At 35.4% G+C, this 23170-nt stretch overlaps 1 protein-coding gene across 1 annotated transcript; it reads right to left on the bottom strand.

Moving 5' to 3' along the window:
- Positions 1 to 18681: 18681 nt before the first annotated feature.
- Positions 18682 to 21132, bottom strand: LOC149260582 (GDSL esterase/lipase At4g01130-like). Its single transcript, XM_089380276.1, has 4 exons — positions 20729 to 21132; positions 20406 to 20603; positions 19663 to 20103; positions 18682 to 19052 (listed from the first exon to the last, which is right to left on the bottom strand). The coding sequence occupies exons 1-4, from the start codon at positions 20991 to 20993 to the stop codon at positions 18787 to 18789; spliced, it is 1170 nt and encodes a 389-aa protein (XP_089236402.1). The 5' UTR covers positions 20994 to 21132; the 3' UTR covers positions 18682 to 18786.
- Between the last annotated feature and the right edge of the window lie 2038 nt (positions 21133 to 23170).

Raw genomic sequence — 23170 nt, 5'->3', positions numbered from 1 at the left:
TGTTTTCATCTTCATTTGTGGAGATTATCTACTTGCATATTCAAAAAGTTTTGATGTAGTTTTTTCCTTGAAAAATGATTATTGTGATTGTAATGGTGAGAAATTATTCTATAAACAGTGTTAAGTGTTATTTAGAATAAATGAGAAATTCTTTTTGAATATATAAGACTAATCTTTGAGAGAATAGATATATATTCCCTAATTATCACATAAACAAGGGTTAATCTTGCATTTGGTGCTTTATCTCTGTAGAGTTTCGCTAAACAAAGGGAATACCTCCTCCTGCATGACTTCGATTGTCCCTCCCTCTTACAGGATTGCAAAGCATTAAGAATTGAATCTTCTTTATTTTAAAGATGTAGTCTTGTTGAATATACCAAAAACATAGTAGGATTCTTTCATTATTGACAAAATCAAGCACATGTGCAAGGGAAGTATTCATCTATGGATGGTTAACAAGTTCATTAATAACTACAAGCAAACGCTTCAAACTATGTATTTAATGATCTCTAGTCATCATCTAAAGAGTTCAAGAATCAAATCAATTCCAATCTAAGTTCTAAGTATATGGTAAACCTCTACTCTAGAGGTTCTATTATTGTAAAATTTCACAACTATGGAAGTTGTGGCAAGGTCTCAAAGGAGGGACTTTCTTTTTGGGGCAAAACTAACCTTTTTTCAAAAGATAGTTTCTATAATTGAATCCATCTTCAATATCCATTTCTTCAACCCCACTCTGCCGGATTTGAATATTGAATCCCCCCTACTTATTTTGGGATGAGATGATCTTTCAAAAGCCAACATAAATATATTGGGGACTTACAACAATATACAAACTAAGCAAGGAAGAGTATACACACATGTGTTAGAATTTGAATTGAAGTTGACTTGAGCAAAGGTATAACAATGCATATTTAATTAAATATTGGTGATTTTAACAACCACGTCCATTAGATTAAAATAATGATACTTTATGTGTATCTATATGCAAAGACAAAATACTTGAAAGGCACCTTCCCAACAACAAAGGTCATTATAAGAAAAATGGAAAAATAACAAGTTGATGGGTGGTATGATTGAATGAAGAATCAAAGGGCAAGAAAGAAGAGACATCCAAGTTTAGTCCTAATAAAAGATTTTATGGCCCCTTCCAAGGAGTGCGTTATTAAGAGGGACACAAACATGATCATGGAGTCTGTGCTAAAGTCTTATGGGAGAAATAGGAAGCATGTGAATGAGATATTATGGATTTCAAAAGAGAAATCATGTTATTCAATCCAATAGAAGCAAGGGGATTGGTGCTACTTGAGACTCCATAAGCTCTAAATCAATTGGTGAAAGCCAGAAGTCTAAAAGATAAATGCAAAGAAAGGAATATCCATCTATGTACAAATCTACAATAAATAAATTCAAAATTATACAGTGTTTCCATATAGACAATGTTAGGTCCCTATAACACTAGTGATTCCCCCATTACTAGTGTCATTGTGGCCCTTATTGTTATTGTTGTGCCCTTATTGTCCCCATATTGTTATTATTGTGCCCCATAGAAGCCCACTATTGTTATTTTTGTGCCCTTATATTATTATTGTTATGTTGACTTTGATTATATTGTGACCCTTAGACTCCTATATATAGAAATGAGGCTTTGTCATTTGTATCATCCAATAATTGTTCTTTTGTGTAATGTAAAGGAGGTTCCCCCTCGAAGAGGCTGATTTCTAAGTTGTTGATCTATCTTTTCTATCTTTTTGTGAGTTGGTTTCATAACAGACAACCTAGGTTCGAACCCTAAAAAGTGTAGGGTCTTTGTGAGTGTTTGTGAGGGAATGTGTTTGACATCACATAATTGGATTCCCTTCATCATCAAAGAGACATGTGTCCCAAAAGTCAATTTGGTTTAAGTGGATGTTAATATGATACATTGTATATTTTCTGAGGGTAGTAGCACAATTAGAAAAAAGCATGTTGGCAAGCCCTTGTGTATCCAAGTGATCGAAAGTTCAATCCCCCAGACATATCTCACCAATTGAACTTAAAAAAAATATGATACATTGTATATTGCAAAGCCATTAAGTTAAGTAATGACCTTGGCTAATCCAAATATTTAATTAGAATTTAAGCTCAAACACAACATTAGAAATGAAACCTTCACTCTAGATCTAAGGATATAGGGGTCAACATTGGATATTGGATACAAGACAAGGTGATCAAATGTATCTCTTGGACTAGCATTTTTTACAAAGGAATACAAATTTTAATGCTTATATTAACATGTATGTATAATATAATAATGAAATAGTCACTCTTTAGTTCATGGATAAAAGTGTTGGTGTGGAAGGAAATCTCGAGGGATGTGTCACTATAGTCATAAAAATTGCATTTATTGTGGCACATGGAGAACTTATTAATTGGGTGTAGCTTTAAAAATGGATAGGAGTGTTATCCTCCCCACCTAACTGCAATTCCTACAAATGACATATTTAGTGATTAATGAGTATATTGTTGTAATAATTTTGAACCCTGTGTTAAGAAATCCCTATGCAATCCAATTTAACTTAGGTACCATCCTCAAAATGAGGAGAAGTCATTTGTGGGTTTCCTTAGAATGTGTATTTCAAGGAAGAATGTGTACTTTGTCGATATGTTGAAAGGTTTTACGGTCTTTGTGTTTTAGTGTACCATGTCATGTTTGGCATTGAGCATTGGGTGTGTTGGAAGCCAACTCTTGGTAAACTCAAATACACTTGTCCTAAGGAGGGAGTTGGGGTTTTAAGGTTCTCTGGTTGTAAAAGCTTTCAAAGTCAATGTTTTTCATCCTCTTCTTGCATATTGCAGCCTCAAGGCCATTCGATGAGTTGGTGGTCATGCTTAAGGTTTTCATCCTATTCTTGCATTGTGCTTAAGGTTGATTGGTACCTTGTTCCATGAATTATGATCAACTTTGGGTCCTCTTTTAGTAGACACCTCCTAGCCATAGTATTAAAGGCAACATATTGGTTTCCTTTACTAATTTTAGCTTGTAATAAATTTAGATGTAATGGTTGTCACACGCGTTCATATACAACTACCTCATAACAAAGCTAACACAAGCACTTCTACCCATGCCTACATCACATCACAGAGGAGGAATCAATCAATATTATTCAATATCCCGCATTCGAGTATCCCTCCTTTGAGGATTCAATCCAACATTTATGGAGATTAGGTCATCCATTTACAATAACTAGCTTTGCCATATAGCATGTTCATATTCCTATTGTCATGGCCGAAAGTACCACCGACATATATCTTATGCAATACGAATAAATAATTAGAACGCCTCAATGGATGCAATTCATCCTATAATGCATAATGCATATATTAGATAACCCGAACCATAGGCTCTACCGTTTCAAAACAAAATTATTTATCATACATAATCAATAATCCGTCTACCACAGTTGCATGACACGTTAACATGTGTATCTTAGGGATTATGCACAATTAATCAGAAGCGCAACATTGGATGCATAGCACAAATAACTTGTACCAAGTTTATACAGTCGAGCCTTAACCACAGTTAACAAATTTGCATAGCGGCTCAAGCACGACTATTCACTATCTTAACAAAAGACAGGTTAACACCAATTCTACATAAGATCCACATACTATGACTGTAATTAGAATTTCATTTATGTGCATCCATAAAATCATCTCATTAACGCCACATGCAGTGCATTTAAAACTCAAGCAAATTCTCTCATATGCTAAGGAATTTATAACATAGAGGGTAAGAAACCAACATACAGAACAATCCACGCAAGTGAGTCAAACTAGATCAAAAGAGAGAACGACACTTGGAAAACAGAGCACCGCTACCCAACCTAGAAATGACTCTTCAGTTCACCACCGAGTCGAGGTTCTTGCCATGGATCAACCGCCTCCAATTGATCTATGCAATGGGTATTTAATACCTTCTTTCATGATATGGTTTCCATTAGCGGTGTCTCGCTTTTATGGATCTTTTTATCCATTTGCGTAGGCTTATCTCATAAAAGCTCACCTTTCTCTCCCATGAGGATTTTCCTCATAGAAGATTGCCTTTCTCTCCCGCACAACTTTTATGTTTTTCTCAATGGATATTTATCTCCAATCCATCCAACTTATCTAGAATTAAATCGAGAAGCTTTACCATGAAAGAATTATCCTTTCCCATTCACCAATGTGATTTGGCAAGAATCTCATCTCTTGGTGTCTCGCTTTTCCAAGTGATTAATTTATTAATAATGTATTTACTTTTTATATTACACATCATACCTAGCTTTTCTCAGCTTAGGTTTGCAAAGTTTGACACACAAGGGAGGGGTGTTACATTTTGGATCCCTCTCTTTCCTTAAGATCCCTCCAACTGCAGCTAGAGTTCTTAGATGACTGTAAGGAGGAAGCCCCTATTGGAAAGGGACAGACAGTTTGAAGGTGTCTATCTTGTTGGTAATTCCTATATCGAAAAGTTGTATTTTCATAGTCCAGGGGTTGGGAATACACAATTCCCATCCACTTGAGCTCAATTTTATCTCGCAAAACTTCATTGGGATCTACCTAAACACATATGCAAACATAGGTGAAAATGCCTTTCAAAAGTCTTTCCCTGTCTACTTTGACGAATCTTCCAATAAAATTGCCCACTTTTTCTAAGAGATCTAGATGGGTAAAGTGAATGGGAAAACTGGGAATCTTACCCATACTAGAGTAGTCATCGGCAACATAGTGAGAGGATTGAAGTTGGGAAACCATGGCTTCACTAGAAGACCAACTCATCCCCAAAACCATGGACCTTGGTCAAGGATTTTTTTCTTATCCTCAAGACATTTGAAGATCACCACAAAAAAACATGGGTCTACATCCACCCAAACCGGCGTTCATCCAATCCTATCATAATCGAACAGAAAAACGCTACTTTTTCAATAGAAAATGGGGAATAAAAGTATCACCCAAGGATAATGACCATCGCATCAAGCGCTCAATCATAAGGGAGGAGCAATAATTTGACAATCACACGTCCTTGATTTCTGTTGATTTAACTCTGAACACTCACGTAATATTCTCTTGCTTGGTGAATTAAACACCACTGCATGGAATGGACGAGGATTGAGCCGAACCCTGGATGAAGCCCACTTCATTCTCATCTAAACACAAAACTATATATACGTCAAAGCTATTACAATAGATTCTGACTGTCAACACCTCAAGGTTCTGTTTATATGTGGCTACCTTTTATGGTTACTATTGAATGTGTGATTGGCAATAGTAATGGCAACTTAGGGCTGCCAAATTTCCTTCGATTCCCTCACTACATCCTAACGCAAATAGTTGTTCAATGCCTTGGTTGTCTTTCAAAACTGGTAATTGTTCACGAATCCATAAGATTGTAAGGTCATTCTCATTATCATAATCATTGTCATCATCATCACCATCATCCTTGTCATTGTTATTGCCATCATTACATTATCATCATAATCACCATTCATGCCATCATCATCATCATTATGGACATTGTTTGCAATTGTTCATAATTGTAGATGTTGTAAGAAATATCATCAACCCAAAAAATGTGATCAGTGCTAGAAAAGGGTTGTTTAGGACACATTGATATACGTAAGAGAAATAACAACTCTATTTTTGACAGATGATCGATGATGATGATCATCACCACCATTATCATCGTCATTGTCATTTTTATTATCCCCATCATCATCATTAATGTAATTTCTATCGACATTGTTGTAATCATGCATCATCATCATTCATGCCATTATTGTTTTTGATGATGACCTAGATGAAAATGATGATCATGACACCAAAGATAATGCTTATGATTATGACAATGACAACATCTAAAATTGGGAAGATTCGCCAATGTCATTAGCATCGTCATCATCATAATCATTGCCATCATCATCATTGTCATTGTAACCACTATCGTCTTTATCATCATAATCACAATTCATGTCATCGCCATCATCTTCATTTTCATCATTGTCAATATTATTGACATTGTCATCAATTGTTCATAATTGTCAATGCCATAAGGAATATCATCAATGCAGAAAATATGATGAGTGTTGGAAAAGGGATGCAAAAGCGAACATAGAAATGGGGGCAACAATAGAAGTAAAATTGGATGAAAAGTGGATACAACATAAGTAGATGCACAACAACATGAAAAACCTGACACAAAAGTGGATGCAAAAGTAGATGCAGTTTTCAATGCAAACTTGGATGCAAACATGAAGGCAAAAGTGGAAGCAAACATGGGTCCAATGGTAGGTGTAAAACTTGGCACAAATTGTGGTGAAACAAATGTGGATGCAACAACGAAAACAAAAGTATATGAAAAAATGGATGAAACAAAAGTGGATGCAATAGGGGATGCAAATGTGGAAGCAAATGTGGTTGCAATGGTAGGTGCAAGATATGGTGCAACAAAAGTGGATGTAACAATAGACAAAAAATATGCAAAATAAGATGCAAAAATGGATGTAAAAGTGGAAGCAAACATTGATGCAATAGGCAAAACAAAATTGGATGCAAAAAATGGATATAATGTAAGTAGATGCAAAAGTAGATACAAATCAAGATGCAAAACCCAATGCATAAACCTGACATAAAAGTGGATGCAAAAATAGATTTAATATTTGATGCAAAAGAGGATGTGAACATGGATGCAAAATTGGAAGCAAACGTGGATACAACAGTGAGTGCAAAACATGGTGCAAATTGTGGCATAACAAAAGTGGATGTAATGATAGATGCAAAAAAAGAATCAAAGTATGATGCAAATGAAGATGTAAAAAGGGATGCAAAAAGTGAAATTTAAAATGGGTGCAACAGTGGATGCAAAATTGTGTGCAAAAGTGGATGCAATAGAAGTCGATGCAAAAGTAGATGCAAAACGAGACACAAAACCCGATGCAAATCCCGGTCCAAAATTGGATACAAAAAGGGATGCAAAAATAGATGTAGTAGTTGATGAAAACCTAGATGCAAATGAGGATGCAAACGTGGATGCAAAATTATAATCAAAAGTGGGTCCAAAAGGAGGTGCCAAACTAGGCGCTAATTGTGGCACAAAAATATTAGATGCAATAGTGGGTACAATAATAGATGCAAAAGAGGATGTAAATATGGATGCCAAACAAGAGGGCAAAGTGGATGCAACAAAAGTAGATGCAAAATTTTATGCAAAACTAGACACAAAACACGATGTAAAACTTGGCGCAAAAGGGATGCACAAATGGATGCAAAAAATGATTTAAAAAAGGATGCAAAAAAGGATGCGAAAGTTGATGCAAAAGTTGATGCAAGTGTAGGTGCAAAAAGTGGATGCAAATGAGGATGCAAAAGTATGTCAAACAAAATTAGGTGCCAAACTTGATGCAAAACCTGGAACAAAACCTGGTGTAAAGGATGACACAAAACTTGGCATAAAATTTGGTGCAAAACGTGGTGCAAAACCTATTGCAATACCTGGTGCTAAACTTGGTGTAAGATTTGGTGCAAAACTTGATGCAAATTTTGTGTCAAGTTTTGCACCATATTTGATAAATGGATGCAAATAGCACCAAAAATGGGCTCTAGATGCAAAAAAAGAAGTAAAAAGGGACGCTAATCGCTGGTTTTGTTGTAGTGTAATCTGAGAGCTGAGAGAATTCATCACCAGGATGAAGAGAAGAGGGGAGAGAGGGCATCCTTGGCGAAGGCCCCTCTCCGCTTTGAAGAAGGATGAAGGGATACCGTTGATAATGACTGAAAAATTGGCATTTTCAACACACGCCATAATCCAGTTAATTCCTTGCGACCTTAAGCCAATTTTTGCTAGAAGAATTCTGAGGAAGCCCCAGTCAACACAATCGAATGCCTTTTTGAGGTCTATTTTTAGAGCAGCAGCATCGATATTTTTGGAATTAATTGTGAATAGGCATTCTTGGGCCATAGCAACCGCATCCAGGATAAGTCTGTCCTTTAAAAAAGCGTGCTGTTCCTTTGATATAAAGGAATTTAGGACAACCTTCAATCTGTCAGCAATTATCTTAGAGATGATTTTATAGAGAGAATTGCATAAAGCAATTGGCCTGTAATCCAAGAACGATGTCGATTTGTCCTTCTTGGGGATAAGGGCTAGAAAAGTGGCAGATAATGCACTATTGATATTCCCAGAGATGCGAGAGACATCCACCATGCTCAGCATGTCATTCTTGAACAGCTCATAGAAATGAGAGAAGAATTCTATCGGCCAACCATCTGGCCCCGGACTTTTTTCCTTTTTAAACTTTTTGATTGTCTCAAGCAATTCCTCCTCCGTTATAGGCTTGAAGAATTCATCATTTGCCCTCTCGTCAAACATAACAGGCAGCGAATCCACTGCCCACATGATGTCACTTGCTTCACATCTCTGCCTTTTATATTGATTTTGAAAGAATCTTGTAGCCTCCGCCGAGATTTCCTGATGGGAGTAGAGAAAGCCGCCCTTTCCATCTTCAATTTTCCATATGGAGTTCCTCACTCTCCGAGCATTTGCATAATTGTGAAAAAACTTTGTGTTTCGGTCACCCTCCCTGAGCCATGTCGCCCTGCTTTTTAGCCTCCATATTGCTTCCTCTTTTTGCAGAAGCTCTTTCTTCTTTTTTTCCAAGGATCTGATGAGAGTTTTTTGATCAAAAGACAGGCCATTATAATGCATCGAATTGGAGAGAAAGCATATTTCTTTTTTAATATCCAGGAGCTCCTGCTTGTCATTCTTCCGCTTTTTTATTTGCCAATCTTTTGCAACTTTTCTTAACAGCTGGACTTTTTCCCGAAAAGTGAGAAGAAAGGCTTCTTCGGATTGATTTATGTCCCTCCAGGATTTTGAAATGAGCTCATTGAAGGATTTGTCCTCAAGATGATAATTGAAGAATTTGAAGGGATAGCCCTTCCTTTGCATCATATCTTTCCATTCCAAATAGATAGGTTTGTGGTCCGATGCGAAATCATTTCCTGTTCTGGCTATCGGCATTCCCCATTTCTCAATGATGCTGGCACTTAGAATAAAACGATCGATTCTCTTTGCTATGAAAGCTGGCCCAATCCTGCCATTGTCCCACGTTGGAACCATTTTCTCAGGGATGATATCAACTAAGTCTCTCTTCAATAGCTCCTGGCGCATTTTATCTGCCAAGCGATCTTTCCTCCTGTTTAGGGAGCCGACGAGCACGCCAGGACGGAGAGCCAAGATAGAGGCCTCAAGAGAGACCAGTCGAACCGCTGAGAGAACCAGGAAACTCCAGCCCGAGGGCTAAGGATGAGACTATTTGTAAATATATTTCAAACATCAAAATTTTAGACACAGATTTTAGTTTCAGAGACAAGTTTTGACAATAAGATTTGTATTATTATTATTATATCTACATCATTTTGAGTGAGGCAACTATTATATAATCTATTGTTAGTGTATTTAATATAGGGGCGTCTTTCAGCAATGAATTTACTATGATCACATTTACCATTATACTATGGTCATATATTTTACAAGTAGGCATAATTTACAAGTTACATATCTATGGCTTTTATTTTATATTATTAAAACATGCATTTAACTAATATAAAAATTATTTATTGAATTTATTTGTAAGACTCTTCCATGCACTAATTGCACCACATATTAAGATGCCCTATAAACCCAAATTTTCTAGTGTGCCTATACATGGTGTCATTTCTCTTTACATGTTTCTATACCCATTGTCACTCTGAATTATACTATATTATTATTGCATTTATTGTGATAATATCTTGTAATGGTACATCCATTGTACTTACATCCAATATTTATGTTATCTTTGAACATGCCTTTGTCTTCTTGCTAGGAATGCTAATCTCCTAGCCTATAATCTAAATTTTCAATGAGATGAATAATAAATAAACATCATAGTGATCAAATGTAAAATTTCATTTATCCCTTTATACTTGGTTGAATTAAATATTTATTCAAATTAAAACACCATAAGCATTTACATCCTTCTACACCCTATTTAGATATAATATTTTTTTATTATATTATTAAGTAGTAATTGACCTTTTATAGGAGCTTTGAAACCTAGGGTTATGACAAATGCCAATGCCATCAATTTATGGATCCATGACACCCTTAGTAGCAACTGATCTAGAGACCTAGTTTCTCAGCCAATAAGCAAGTAGTCAATTGAGTTTCAAACCATAAACCAACAAAGATAGATATAAACATGCAACCCGCAGTAGTAGAAGCCTCTGATGCAACACGACAAACATTGGCCACCAATGGACCTTGTCATGCACAAACCTCAAGGCCACCTCTTCTATAAATCCCCACCTAGAAAATAGGAGGAACGATGGAGCACATGAAGGAACTTACACTCATCTGCAAATTCCGGAGACCTTGGCCAACAAAAAAAAAAAAACTTCTGATTAACTGGATTAGAAAGAATTGGTCCATTAAAGGAGATGCATAACTCAAATTATGCTCTTGAGGTTTTTCACAATCATCTTCAACAATGTGTCAGATCGGGATGATATTTTTCAAGGTGGGCCTTACTTTATGAATTCATCTACGATTTACATGAAACCCTGGGTCCCTAGATTTGATCTAGAGAAAGAGGACTTCACTTTCTTATCGATTTAGATTAGACTATTCTCTTTACCTCATGAATACTATGATCTAGATATTCTTGCTTAAATAAGTAACAAACTGGGAAGTTTCATTATGGTCTCTGACATCACCAAGCAGGGGAGATACATGGAATATTCCCACCTTTGTGTATACCTATATCTCTCTGAACCTTTCCTTACCAACATTATACTGATTTACGAATATTTTATTTGGGAACAATTGATCGAATATAAACAAATCCCCTTACACTTTCGTCATTTCCATGCATATGGCCACCTTTTTTGGGATTGTCTTGCAAAGCTTGTCCACTTATGAGAACCAACAAGTGAGTCAGAAACTCAATCCTCCTCTAGAAATGAATTCACTATTGTGACCAATCGAAGAAAGGCGACAAGAAAGTGTGGAGACAATTCAAACCAGAAGAGGTTTCAAGAATATATTATATATTTTGTACTTCAGCAAAGTTGGGAAGACAATGAGAATATCCCAAGGGATATCTTTCAAACATCCAACTCAAACATAAATAGCCTAGGAAAAAATTCAAGACAAAAGGTTACCCCAACTTCCCACACAAAGAAGAACAATATACAAAACCAAAAGGATGACCAAGCAACCCACATTCCAACAGAAAATGAAGACATGAAAATCTAGAATTGCAGAGCATAGATCTATAACAACTCATAGAAGAATGGGAGTATAAGGACCCATCTACCATCCTTGAAGAACAGATTCAATTGGTGGCTTAGGCCTGTCTTTGACATTAGGTTTTTCTCCTTAAGAAAGCTCAAGTGCAAGGTAATAACCCCTCTCCATTCTTTTCATCATCTTCACAAGAAGTCAAAAGAAATGCCCCTCAAGACCAAACCCTAGCCATTAAGGAACCTATGAAAAAGTTTCAAAAAACCAATAGCCAAATCCTTTAGGGCCTTGGCAAATTCTTGATTAGTTCAGGTCGAGTAGCTCCCATGAATACTCTTTTTCTCCCTCTTCATCATTCCCAATGAAAATCATCTCATGGAATGTGCAAGGCCTTAATGGAAAAACTAAGCATCACATTCTCAATAATATGCTTTCTTGAGAAAATAAGGACATCTTGCTACTTCAAGAAACTAAATGCATGCATGCAAGTCTTAGAAAAATGGTCCACTTTTTAGAAAAACTGTGAAAATCTCTCCCAATTTTCAACGAGATCATTAGCGGGCTTAGCAATTCTTTGAAATCCATCTCCGACCATCCTTCAAGATTCCTTTTCCCTTCCCATAAATCTTTTAGCTCGATTCCAACCTATTCCTCCCAAATTGGTATCATATCCAATGTTTATGGTCCTCACTCATAATTGGAAAAAAAATCGTCATCTCCAACCTTACATCAATATCTCATATGTTTAGCCATAATCAATGGATATTAGGGGGAGATTTCAATCTGATCCACTCCATGCAAGAAAATAAAGGAGGTATTCATAGATTGGATGATATGCCTCCTTATTTAATTCCTTGAAAGATGAGTTGGAGATGGTAGATATTCCTACCTCTAATGGAATCCACACTTGGAACAATCGGTGGGGGCTGATCAGTAAGTGGCTTCATGGCTAGATCGGTTCCTTTGCTCTAAATCCCTCCTCTTAGCAGGTATCAACATGGAAACTCTAATCCTTCCTAGTCACAAATCAGACCATTGTCCAATCACTCTTAGTCTGGGATGGTTAAGCTCTCCAAACAACAAGCCCTTCATATTTGAAGCATTTTGGCTTCGCCATATGAATTTCTTAAGAAATATGGAAAAATGGTGGCAATAATAATATTTATCATAGGCATAACCATGTATCACTTCCAACATAGATTGCGGTATATTAAGTGCCAACTAAAGAACTGGAATGTACAAGACTTTAGTCACAATTTTAAAGACATAAAAATTAGAGACAGAGATGACTAAAGTAAAATAAGCCATCATTAATGAAGTAATAATAGAGGAACTAAATGCTTCTGAAGAGGCCATAAAGACTCAATTAAATGAATGGTTGGTGCAGGTAGAAATCCCTTATAAGAAAAAATTAAGAGTGAAATGGCTGCAAGAAGGGGAACGAAATACTAAAATTTTCCACCAGCCCATAATAAATTACTAGAAGCATTATTGCATTAGTTGCTTAAGAGATCAGCACAACCAAGTAGTGAAGGATCATGAAGCAATCACGCAAGTCTTATCTCAACGCTTTCAGTCCCTCCTCATGGAGTCAATCTCGGAAAAACACAAGAACATCAACTAGGTAACTCAACACATTCCCCATCTTATCTCTAAAGGAAAAAATGCCATGCTATTAAAAGAAATCATTATTCAAAAGGTTGAGGACATGGTAATGAACATGCCCATAAATAAAGCTCCTAACCCTCATGGATTCACTACCAAATTTTATCAATCATGCTAAAAGATCCTAGGCCAAGATGTATGATAAGTAGTGGAAAATCTCGACGCACTACCTCACTCTTAATTGCCTTCATTAATTCTTTCATCTCCCTATTGCTGAAATCATCTACAATTTCCTCTTTTATTGAATTTCATCCCATTTCCCTTTGTAATGTGATTTACAAACTAACTTCAAAAGCAATTGTCAATCACCTCAAGCTACTCCTCCCTGCAACAATCTCCACTGAAAAAATGAGCTATGTGGAAGGCAGAAAAATTTTGGAGAGTCTCATCTTAGTCTAGGAACACATCCACTCACTTCGCTCTTCTAAGAAACTGAGATTCTCCTCAAGCTTGATATGTCCAAGGATTTTGACAAGGTGAGTTGGAAACACATCTACCATACACTAAAGACATATGAATTTCATGACAAATCGATACCATACATGATGTCAGTCATATCCAAAGCATTCTTCTCCATTTTGGTCAATGGCTCTCCCTCCCCTACCTTTACCCCATTTCGTAGCATCAAACAAGGAGATCCCCTTTCCTCTATATCTTTCTCCTTGTGGCAGAAGGTTTAAGCCACTCCATCAAGCATGTCCTCTCCCAAAATCACTTGCACGGTCTTCCTCTTGTTTCTATTCACCAAAAATAGCCTCACCAAAAATTTGTCGATGATACCCTACTAAAGGGGCATCCCTCTTTTTAGGAGGCTTTGGCATTCAAGCAGATCCTAAACACTTTTACAGCTGCTTCAGGCACTGAAATTAGCAATAGTTAATAAAAAAAAATAAAAACATTTAATTCCCCCAAGGAAATTCAAATCCACATCTCCTATATCTTTGGTTTCATGAAGAGCTCCCTTGTGTCCAAATACCTTATAACCCCTCTCATTTCCAATCCCTTGTGTCTCTCCATCTGGGAATAAAAACTTCCTAAAATTGACACCAATCTCTCTAGTTGGACCTCTAGAGCCCTCAATCTCACTCTACTTAAATCTATGATTTATGATATTCCTTCATACCTTATTTTAGCTCTAGTAGCTCCTCGAGGCTATCCTCTCCAAATTCTGCAACCTTCAATGTTCCTTCCTCTAGGGAGGCCCCCATTTGAATTGAAAATGGGCCTTGGTAGCTTGCGATAAGCTTTGTCTTCCCAAATCTACTAGAGGATTAGGTCTACGTGATCTAAAGAACCTCAGTAAAGATTTAAGTGCCAGAACTTGGTGGAAATAGCTAAACGACCCTTCAACTTTATGGTTTTGAATGTGGAAAATTAATTATGCCCAAGGAGTTCACTCCTTGTAGAAATTCAAAATGACAAAAGGTATTAAAGGCTCACACATTTGGAATGCAGTGTGGCAAAACAAACATGTAATCTGGGATCATTGTTTGTGGGAAATTAGAAATGGGTGGATTCCTCTTCTATGGGACAAATCTTGGAATCAATGGCCCAAGCTCTCATCCCTACCCAATTCACATCAACTTCAAGAATAACTTAATCAGCAGGGGCTTTCTGTGGTGGCTCAATATTAGCACAACCTTCCCTCCGATTCTACATGGAAAAAATGGAAAATTCAATATCCAGAATATGATAGTACTCACAAAGGGGAGCAATATTTTTTGTCACCAATCCTGTAAACCAGAAACATCACAATGAATACTAATAATGATATATTGTGTTGGGGCTATGGACCTTTTGGAAATTTCAATCTCAAAGAATCCAATTACATCCTAACCTAATCTTAGTCTACTAATCCCAATTGTAGTAGGAAGAACCTTTGGAAAATGAGGCATTGGTTGAGAATAACATTCTTCCTGTGGTGTCTCTTAAAGAACAAAACTCTAAGATGGGACAGACTTCAAAGAAGAGATTTCATGGGCCCACCAATATTCCCACTATGCATGAACTAGGAAAGGGAACCTACACACTTATTTCTTACTTTCTCTTGCTATTTTAAACTCTCGCACCAGATAGCCTTGTTATTCCAATGTACAAGACGCCCCTCTCAGTCAATCAATGCCTCCTTGGATAATTGGAAAGACTCTCCTTTTAAAAGTATTGTTTTGAACAAAGCATGGATTCTCATCCCTATCTTTCTCATCTAGAATGTTTGGAAAGAAAGAAACTCTAGAATTTTAAAAAACTCATCAAAATCCATGGACATTATCTAGAACCTCATTCTTTCTTAACTCAAAGAGAGATTTTCCTCCTCACAATGTACTACACAAGATTGGGAATGCCCACCATAAGAATAGAGCATCATAGGATGATTGGGTCTAAGCTCTTATCCCTCCCTCCCACATAACACTTCTCATTCACCTTGCCTTAACAATCTTCCTCCTAGCCCCCTCGACCACAAGGTTTCATTAAGCTCAACTTTGATGGTGCCTCCAAGGGCAACCCTTTACCAGCTAGTTATGGATGTGTCTTTAAGAACTTCTCTGGTCAAATTATCCACATATTTGCAGGTAGGTTAAGTTTCATTACTAATAAACAAATTGAATTATGGGGCTTAAAACATGGCATATGCACAACATTAAGAAATGGTTATCACCAACTCCTCATCAAAGGAGACTCTTTGCTCATCATATAAGTATTGAAGAAAATACAATATGGATCATCTCTCTCAAACGTTTCTAGTATTTCATGCATAGAAGCTCAATTATGCAAGGTATATTCCTTGCTCAGCCATCTTCAATATCCCTTGTTAGCCCATATACACAGATCTAGCAACAAACATGTAGAAAGCTTGGCAAACTACGCCCTAGACTCAAAGAGCCCTCCATTAGATGTGCAATGGTCTCAACAAATTCCTGCTCCATTATGATGTGCCTACCTCTCCACTGCACTTCAAGATTTCCCCCCCACTGTGAGTGCCCAATGAATGTCAGCATGCATTCAAGACCAAAGGAAATTAGCAGACATCTAGTCATGTTGTCAAACTTTTGGCATGCTTAGATTAACCTTGATATCATTCTCGCACTAGTGAAATCTTAGTCGTCGTACTTCACAATAAACTTAGCTTACAGGACAATAATGGTTTCTCATTATGACTTTCAACGGTTTCTTGTTATACATGATGAGGGTGGTGTCATGGTAAGCCAATTCCCTCCCTCAGGTCTATTTCCATTGTCTGCGACTTGCATTGGAAGCTAGTTGTCTCAGCATACAATGTGTTTGGTGGTATCAATGCGAAGAAAATATGCCGTTGATGCTACTCCTCTCTTCGCATTTGGCAATTGGCTCGTTACTAAGTATATTGTGGTTGTCTCAAAGGTGGAATGTGTGTATAATAATTGGTTGGATTCTCAATCATCACTGACCTTCAATGCTTACAGGATGTTTTTGGCATCTTCAATGGCCCCCTGGGCTCACCATATTCATATAGCCTTCCCAAAACATCCTCTTCTTTCATATATTCATATGTTATAGCTAAGGTGCAAGTCTTGGTTTGGTATATCTACCTCCTTACTACTCTGTCTTTGAGAAATTAGGTAGCAGTTGACACAATTGGAGAAGGGTGACAAAGCTCATTTGGAGCAATTCATGCATGCTCAACAGGCTAAGAGTTCAATCTTGGCCTTAGACATCAAATTTACCTCCATGGTATACAAGAACCAATTCAAGGATCACAAGTCACCTTGGATTGTAGTTAGTAGCAATTGTTTCCAATCTTCTCCAATTCGTCTCCCCATGGGATCAGGCTAGCGTTATTCGGATGTGCAAGGCATACCATCTTCGTGGCAATGTGGAATCCCTTCTTGGATTACAGTAAGTAACAATGAGGTCCAAATTACTTCAATTGGTTTCTCATTGCAGTCAAGTCAACACTATTTGGAAGTTTTCGTCATACCATCTTTGGGCATCATGCGGAATCACTTCGTGGGAACTTGGAGAATCTCTTTGCAATGAAATCAACTAGGATCCCGAAGCGCCATGCAATGATCCATGATAGTGCTGCAATGGTATGGGTCAGAAATGATGGTTGGTAGACGATCAGAACTCCATCCCTACTTAGAGGTGATAACCGTGAGGATTGTGGAGGTCAAATGCTTTGCTTTGCCTTCTAACGTGAAGTCCCATAAATAACGCATGCAGTTGTTTAGTTTTTGTCATACTATTGTTTTGTATAAAGTATTAAGTTAGTTATGGAGTATTTGGAAGCTTTATGTCCTAATTTAATTGGTTCTCAAAGACAGAGCCATCAATTTTGTAATGGTATGTAAAATAGTTCTAGTACAAGTCATCATTTTATTTTGTTGAACAAGTTAGTCATAAAAAACATATGCAACCTTAAGAAGCTATACTTATATTATTGGGTTGGTTTCCCATCTAAATGGCTAATAATACATCAAAAAAATCTTATATATCATTTTGATTTAGTAATATAAAACCAAACATTATAACGAAAAAACTAATAATAATAATTAACATTTTAAATCTAAAAACATTATTTTTAAAATACACTTGATACTAAGAAGAAAGCCGTGTATATATATGTATATATATATATAAAATTTAAAGCCGTGTATATATATATATATATATAGTTTTACAAAGGTGTATTTGATATATATATTCTTTTAATAAAATATCTACAACTCATTTTTCTTATTTAATCTAAGATATATTTCATTAAATTATCTTACGTGTAGAGTTGAAATGAAGTCCACATATGTGTTTGTTTAATAGTTTCTGGGTGCTTTATAAAAGCTTATTCAAGGTTTGTCTTTTTGTGATGATTAAGCTTTAACTTTATTGAAAATTGTGTATCGTGATACGTAAAGAATCTATCATTTCATTGAGTGCATGGGAGTGTCTATGGCAACGTATACAAATGATTAAAATGATTGTACAGGCATGAATAAATGTTTTGTGATGTGCACCAGTAAGAATGTCAAAATAAACCTTTCATAATGGTGTGTACTCGTTGCATTGTGGATTTTCGTGGTTGAAAATGTTGTTTTTAATGTATAAATAAATTTAGTAATTTGAAAATGTTCAGTATATTTAAAATTTATAGTTTAAGGTTGTAAGTTGGCAATTTTATACTAAATTTTTGACAATTTTATATCTAATTTCCGACAAAATTTCCCAATTTCGGCTTGTGTAATCGTTCAATTTTAAAATACTTGCAGAATTATTTTAAATATTTGATTTATTGTAACAAGGGTAAATTTGTAAATATATTTCAAGCATCAAAATTTTAGATACAGGTTTTGATAATACGACTTGGTTTCAGAGACAGGTTTTGATAATAAAACTGGTGTAAATATATTTCAAGCATCAAAATTTTAGAGACAGGTTTTGATAATAAGACTTGGTTTCAGAGACAGGTTTTGATAATAAAAATGGTTTTCTTATTATTTGTATCTTGGTACACTATAAAAGTATAAATAAAATTTTCACAAATTTAATTGTAAATATTTTCTTATTGTTTGTATCCTCATAGGCTATGAACATATAAATTTAATTGTAAATGTCTCTGTTTCTTTAATAAAAATAGAGATATGTTATTAGAATTTTAAGCTCACCATTACAAATACATCAACCAGTACATATAAATTTAATTGTAAATGTCTCTGTTTCTTTAATAAAAATAGAGATATGTTATTAGAATTTTAAGCTCACCATTACAAATACATCAACCAGTACAATACATCAACCAGTACGTACAGTCTTGAGGTCAACATTTCCAATACATCAACGAAAGCTTACTATGATCCTGAATGTAGATCACAGAAGGTGTCAAGAGAAAAGGATGGTTCAAAGTATTTTCCACTCAAAATTTGGTGGGTGAGCAGTCTGTTGGCCTCGTCAGTCCAGTGGACCCCGTCCCAGCTAACGTAGGAGGTTGGATCCGAGCATGACATCGCCTTCACAGTGCTCCCGTTGATAGTACCAGTGGATCCACACTGTATGGCGTAGTTGTAGTTATACTTTCCTCCAATTCCGCAACATGCTGTCGTTGTAGCCTTGAAACCTGCATTCATTTACAGAGATCACAGAACATCATTCATTTACCATTTGGAATTTATACAATAGTGTGTATATAGATGTATTATTTTTTCTTATCAAATTTTAATTCGGATTCGGATTTGAAGTATGGAATAAAAATTTTAATGATAAAATTTTAACTGTGAAAAAAAAAATTATAATATACATTTTAACACAAGAAGATTAATTTGTTTAATAATTTTTTTTTTTTCAAAATGTTTTTTGGGGCGATAATGAACCATATTTATTAGTTCGAACCAAATGAATTCTGATGCGCTAGAAAAACATATTCAAAAACTTGATATAGATCACAAAAACCTTAATTCAAAAATTTTCTCCTATTTAATTTCTATTTAAATATTTTTTTTACAAATTACCCTTAAAATTTATAATTTCAAATGCTTAAAGAAAAACTACTTATATAAATAGATACCATATTTAGAAAGATTGACTAAAAAATCATAAATAATGTCTTATAAATGATGGTGGCAAAATTGTCTCCTATTTAATTTCTACCTAAACAACTCTTTTTACAATTTGCCCTTACAATTTATAATTTCAAATGTCTAGGGAAAGAGACTTATATAAACAGATACCATATTTAGAAGGATTGGCGAAGAAATCATAGACAATGTCGTATGTATTCACGTAGATGATGGTGGCGTCTTTCAGTTGTTTGCGGATAGAGGAGAGCTGATATCGTAGGACTGTGTTGAAATGGACAACGGCCTCGTTGTAAGAAACGGAGCAGCCATGCTCATTCAAGTCATTGGAAGTATGAGAGAAATAAGTGAGCCAGAAGGGACTACAGCCTTGAGGCGTCACATCCCTCACCAGAAAAGTCCTTGCTCCCTCATTGTAGAGAGACTGTACAGCTCCTACAATTGACCTCGCAACCTTGGGAAGAATGGTCGCTTTCACCTGGGTGGTAGTTAGTTTCAGGTTCATGTATGCGTAGCTGAAGTCGTTTCCCCCGATCTCTATAGTGTACAGCCCGCTCTTGAATGCTTCAGCGCTGGGGAGAAAGCTGAGAGGACCTGTATTAACATTCAATCAATTCTTAGTTCAGTACCCAAGAACTGATTATTTAGATTATTACATTACTTGGAGCTATTCTAGGGTTTACTTAGTTTTGTACTATATGATCTGTGGAAACTATATCTCTCCATCTAATTATTGCACTATATTTTAGAAAAATTAAATACAAGATCATTAGGTTTATCTAATTTTACCCAACAAAAACCAAACTTCTCCAGCTAATCATTAAACTACATCCTAAAAACAAAATACAAAATAATTAACTTACCATGAGTCTCAAAATACAAAATAATTAACTTACCATGAGTCTCAATACTGTGGAGAACCTGTTGCTTGAAGACCTTGAACTGATTGATCTGAACACTTAGAGAAATGGGAGCAATGAAGGAGTCAGTGTCACGAGCAGTTGCCCCTGCCGCAGCAAAGTTGGCTCCATGCCCGAAATTTGAAGCCACGGACTGCAAATATGGACTCAGAAACGGGAATCCCAAAGCCTGGGCTGCAACATTGATCATGTTCCACAACTATTTCCTGATCAGAACTAATTGAGGTGATATTACTTGAGCACATACAATATATTTATCAATGCAACAAAGAGCAACATAGTAATTGATATTAACGTACCAAAATAATCTATGGACAACCTTCCATCGCCATATCTGCTTACGGGTTGCCCGAAGAAGGTTTTTCCATAGGGAGGATTCTCTGCAAGCTCGTTGTAGGGGAACACAACGTGAATGGCGCCTGTATCAGATGTGGAGTCCCCAAAATTAAAAATCGCCGAGTAATTGCACCGGGCATGAGACATTATTGGCAGAATAGCCATGGATATGAAGATGCACACTAACAAATATCTATTCATTCCTTGCTCCATTATCCCGGCATCCATTACTGGATATTGTAATGAACAAGGTATTGAATGTATTTCCCAAAGTAAAACCTAAGCTCTTGAATGAAGAATTCCAGCACCGGCTCTGACCACTATAAACAACAAAGCCGGTGAGGTAACGAACGAGGCATCTGACAATCAATGGACATTTCTGTCAGGCGATACAGCTGTGTTTCTAACTGATTGGAAGGCCCCGCAACCTAACGACAGAAAAGGACTGAAAGTAAAATATACCTAACATTGCACCCGTTTTAGGTAAATAACGAAATTTGTTACCCTGCGGGTGTGAAGTGGGTAGACTTTAGGTTACATACTTAAACAAATCAATAATCAAATCCAGATCCACACGTAAAGGTTATGTGTTGTGAAGCAAACTGCAATTCGAGAGCGACTGTCTTACTGAGATGTCGTAAACGTGCGAACGTATGTATGAATGGAAGATTCCATTATAAAAATTGTGAGACCATCAAAGTAATACACCGAAAGTTTGTTTTCTGCCCTTTTCCTAAGTAGAACGGATTTTTAAAACCAAAATTTATATGAAATAAAATTGCTCGCGAATTGAGTGTTGTGTTTATGCCCATGACATTTAAAGCGATCTGACTAATTGAAATAGTCTTTTAAAAAGTTAAAACAAAATGCTTCTGGTTGAAGATTCCCTATTTAAAGCAAAAAAATAAAATTCGACAGCGATTACTTTCTTCGCATAGGATTGAGCATAACTTCTAGTTTTTTTTTTTTAAGAAAAAAACGAGATTTGATTATATTAAGATAATATAACTATTTGTGATGTACATAAAGATGGCATTTAAAGCCACAGTCTTTAGCAAAGTTATATTAAGATAATATCACTTCTAGCTTGAGCAAAGGCATCAGAATCACTTCAACTTTAGCAAAAAGAAGCGAAATTGTAATAAAATTTTGGTATAATGCATTTTACAGATCATTAGTGGGATAGTTATTATGGTGTAATTTATTTGACAGATTATTAGTGGGGATAGTTATAATGCTTCTGGTTGAAGATTCCCAATTTAAAAGAAAAAATTAAAATTCGACACCGATTACTTTCTTCGCATAGGATTGAGCATAACTTGTAGATTGAGCAAAGGCATCAGAATCACTTGAACTTTAGCAAAAAGAAGCGAAATTGTAATAAAATTGTGGTATAATTTATTTCACAGATCATTAGTGGGATAGTTATTATGGTGTAATTTATTTGATAGATTATTAGTGGGGATAGTTATTGTAATATAACTTATTTGACACATTAGTAAGATAGTTATTATTCACATTATTAGGATAGTTATATAATAGTTTTGGTTGTTACTTATTTAGTCATCAAAGAAAATTATGCACTTAAAATTAGCTATGAATAATTTTGAAAGGCAAACTTTTACTTAAGTGCTGAGATGTTAACATATTTTTTTAAATCCATCTTTCGTTCTTAGGCTCTAGTAGATTTATCTTCAAACTATGGCGTAATAGATTTAACCAACGGAGCAAAAGTCATTCCACTAGTATAACCATCAACCTATTTTAAAAAAAATGAATACATAAATTAAAAAATAAAAAGGACAATGATGTTTGGAACTTCGTAATAAATATTCAGACCTAACTAATTCATTATATATATATTAAACGACGAGCGTGATTAACTAGCGAAGGACGAAATTGATAAATTTCGTTAGTAATTAGATGGGGATTCTTAAATCTAACACTATAAAAAATTTATTACGTCTTGATATGCGCTGGAGATAGGCAGATATAACACGAGTCCGATGACTATAGGAAAAAAAAATCAAAAAACGGGGTGTTAGAAGGGGCTATCTCCGGCATGTCAGGCGCAATAAATTTTCTATAGTGTTGGATTTAGGAATTGCCTTAATTAGATTAATATTTAAAATGTGAATATTTAAAGTTTTAATAAAAAATAAATAAATTATATAATAAAATATAGAATTATAAGTATGCGTATTTTGAAATAGAATTTTTATTATTTTAGTTTAGTTATTAATAATTTTAATTTAATTACTAATAATTATTAAGTTTTAGGTTAATGGTATAGACTTAAATTTCATTAAATATTATAGAATATTTTTTTTAATATTCATAAAAGTTAAGATTTATTATAAAAGTAGTTATGTTATGTTATTTATTTATTTAATTAAATTGATTAA

This window comes from Pinus tabuliformis, chromosome 6 (assembly GCF_031772625.1).
Source record: "Pinus tabuliformis cultivar Carrire ecotype Pingquan chromosome 6, CPIR1, whole genome shotgun sequence".
Taxonomy (NCBI): domain Eukaryota; kingdom Viridiplantae; phylum Streptophyta; class Pinopsida; order Pinales; family Pinaceae; genus Pinus; species Pinus tabuliformis.
This window is presented reverse-complemented; position numbering and strand designations above follow the sequence as displayed.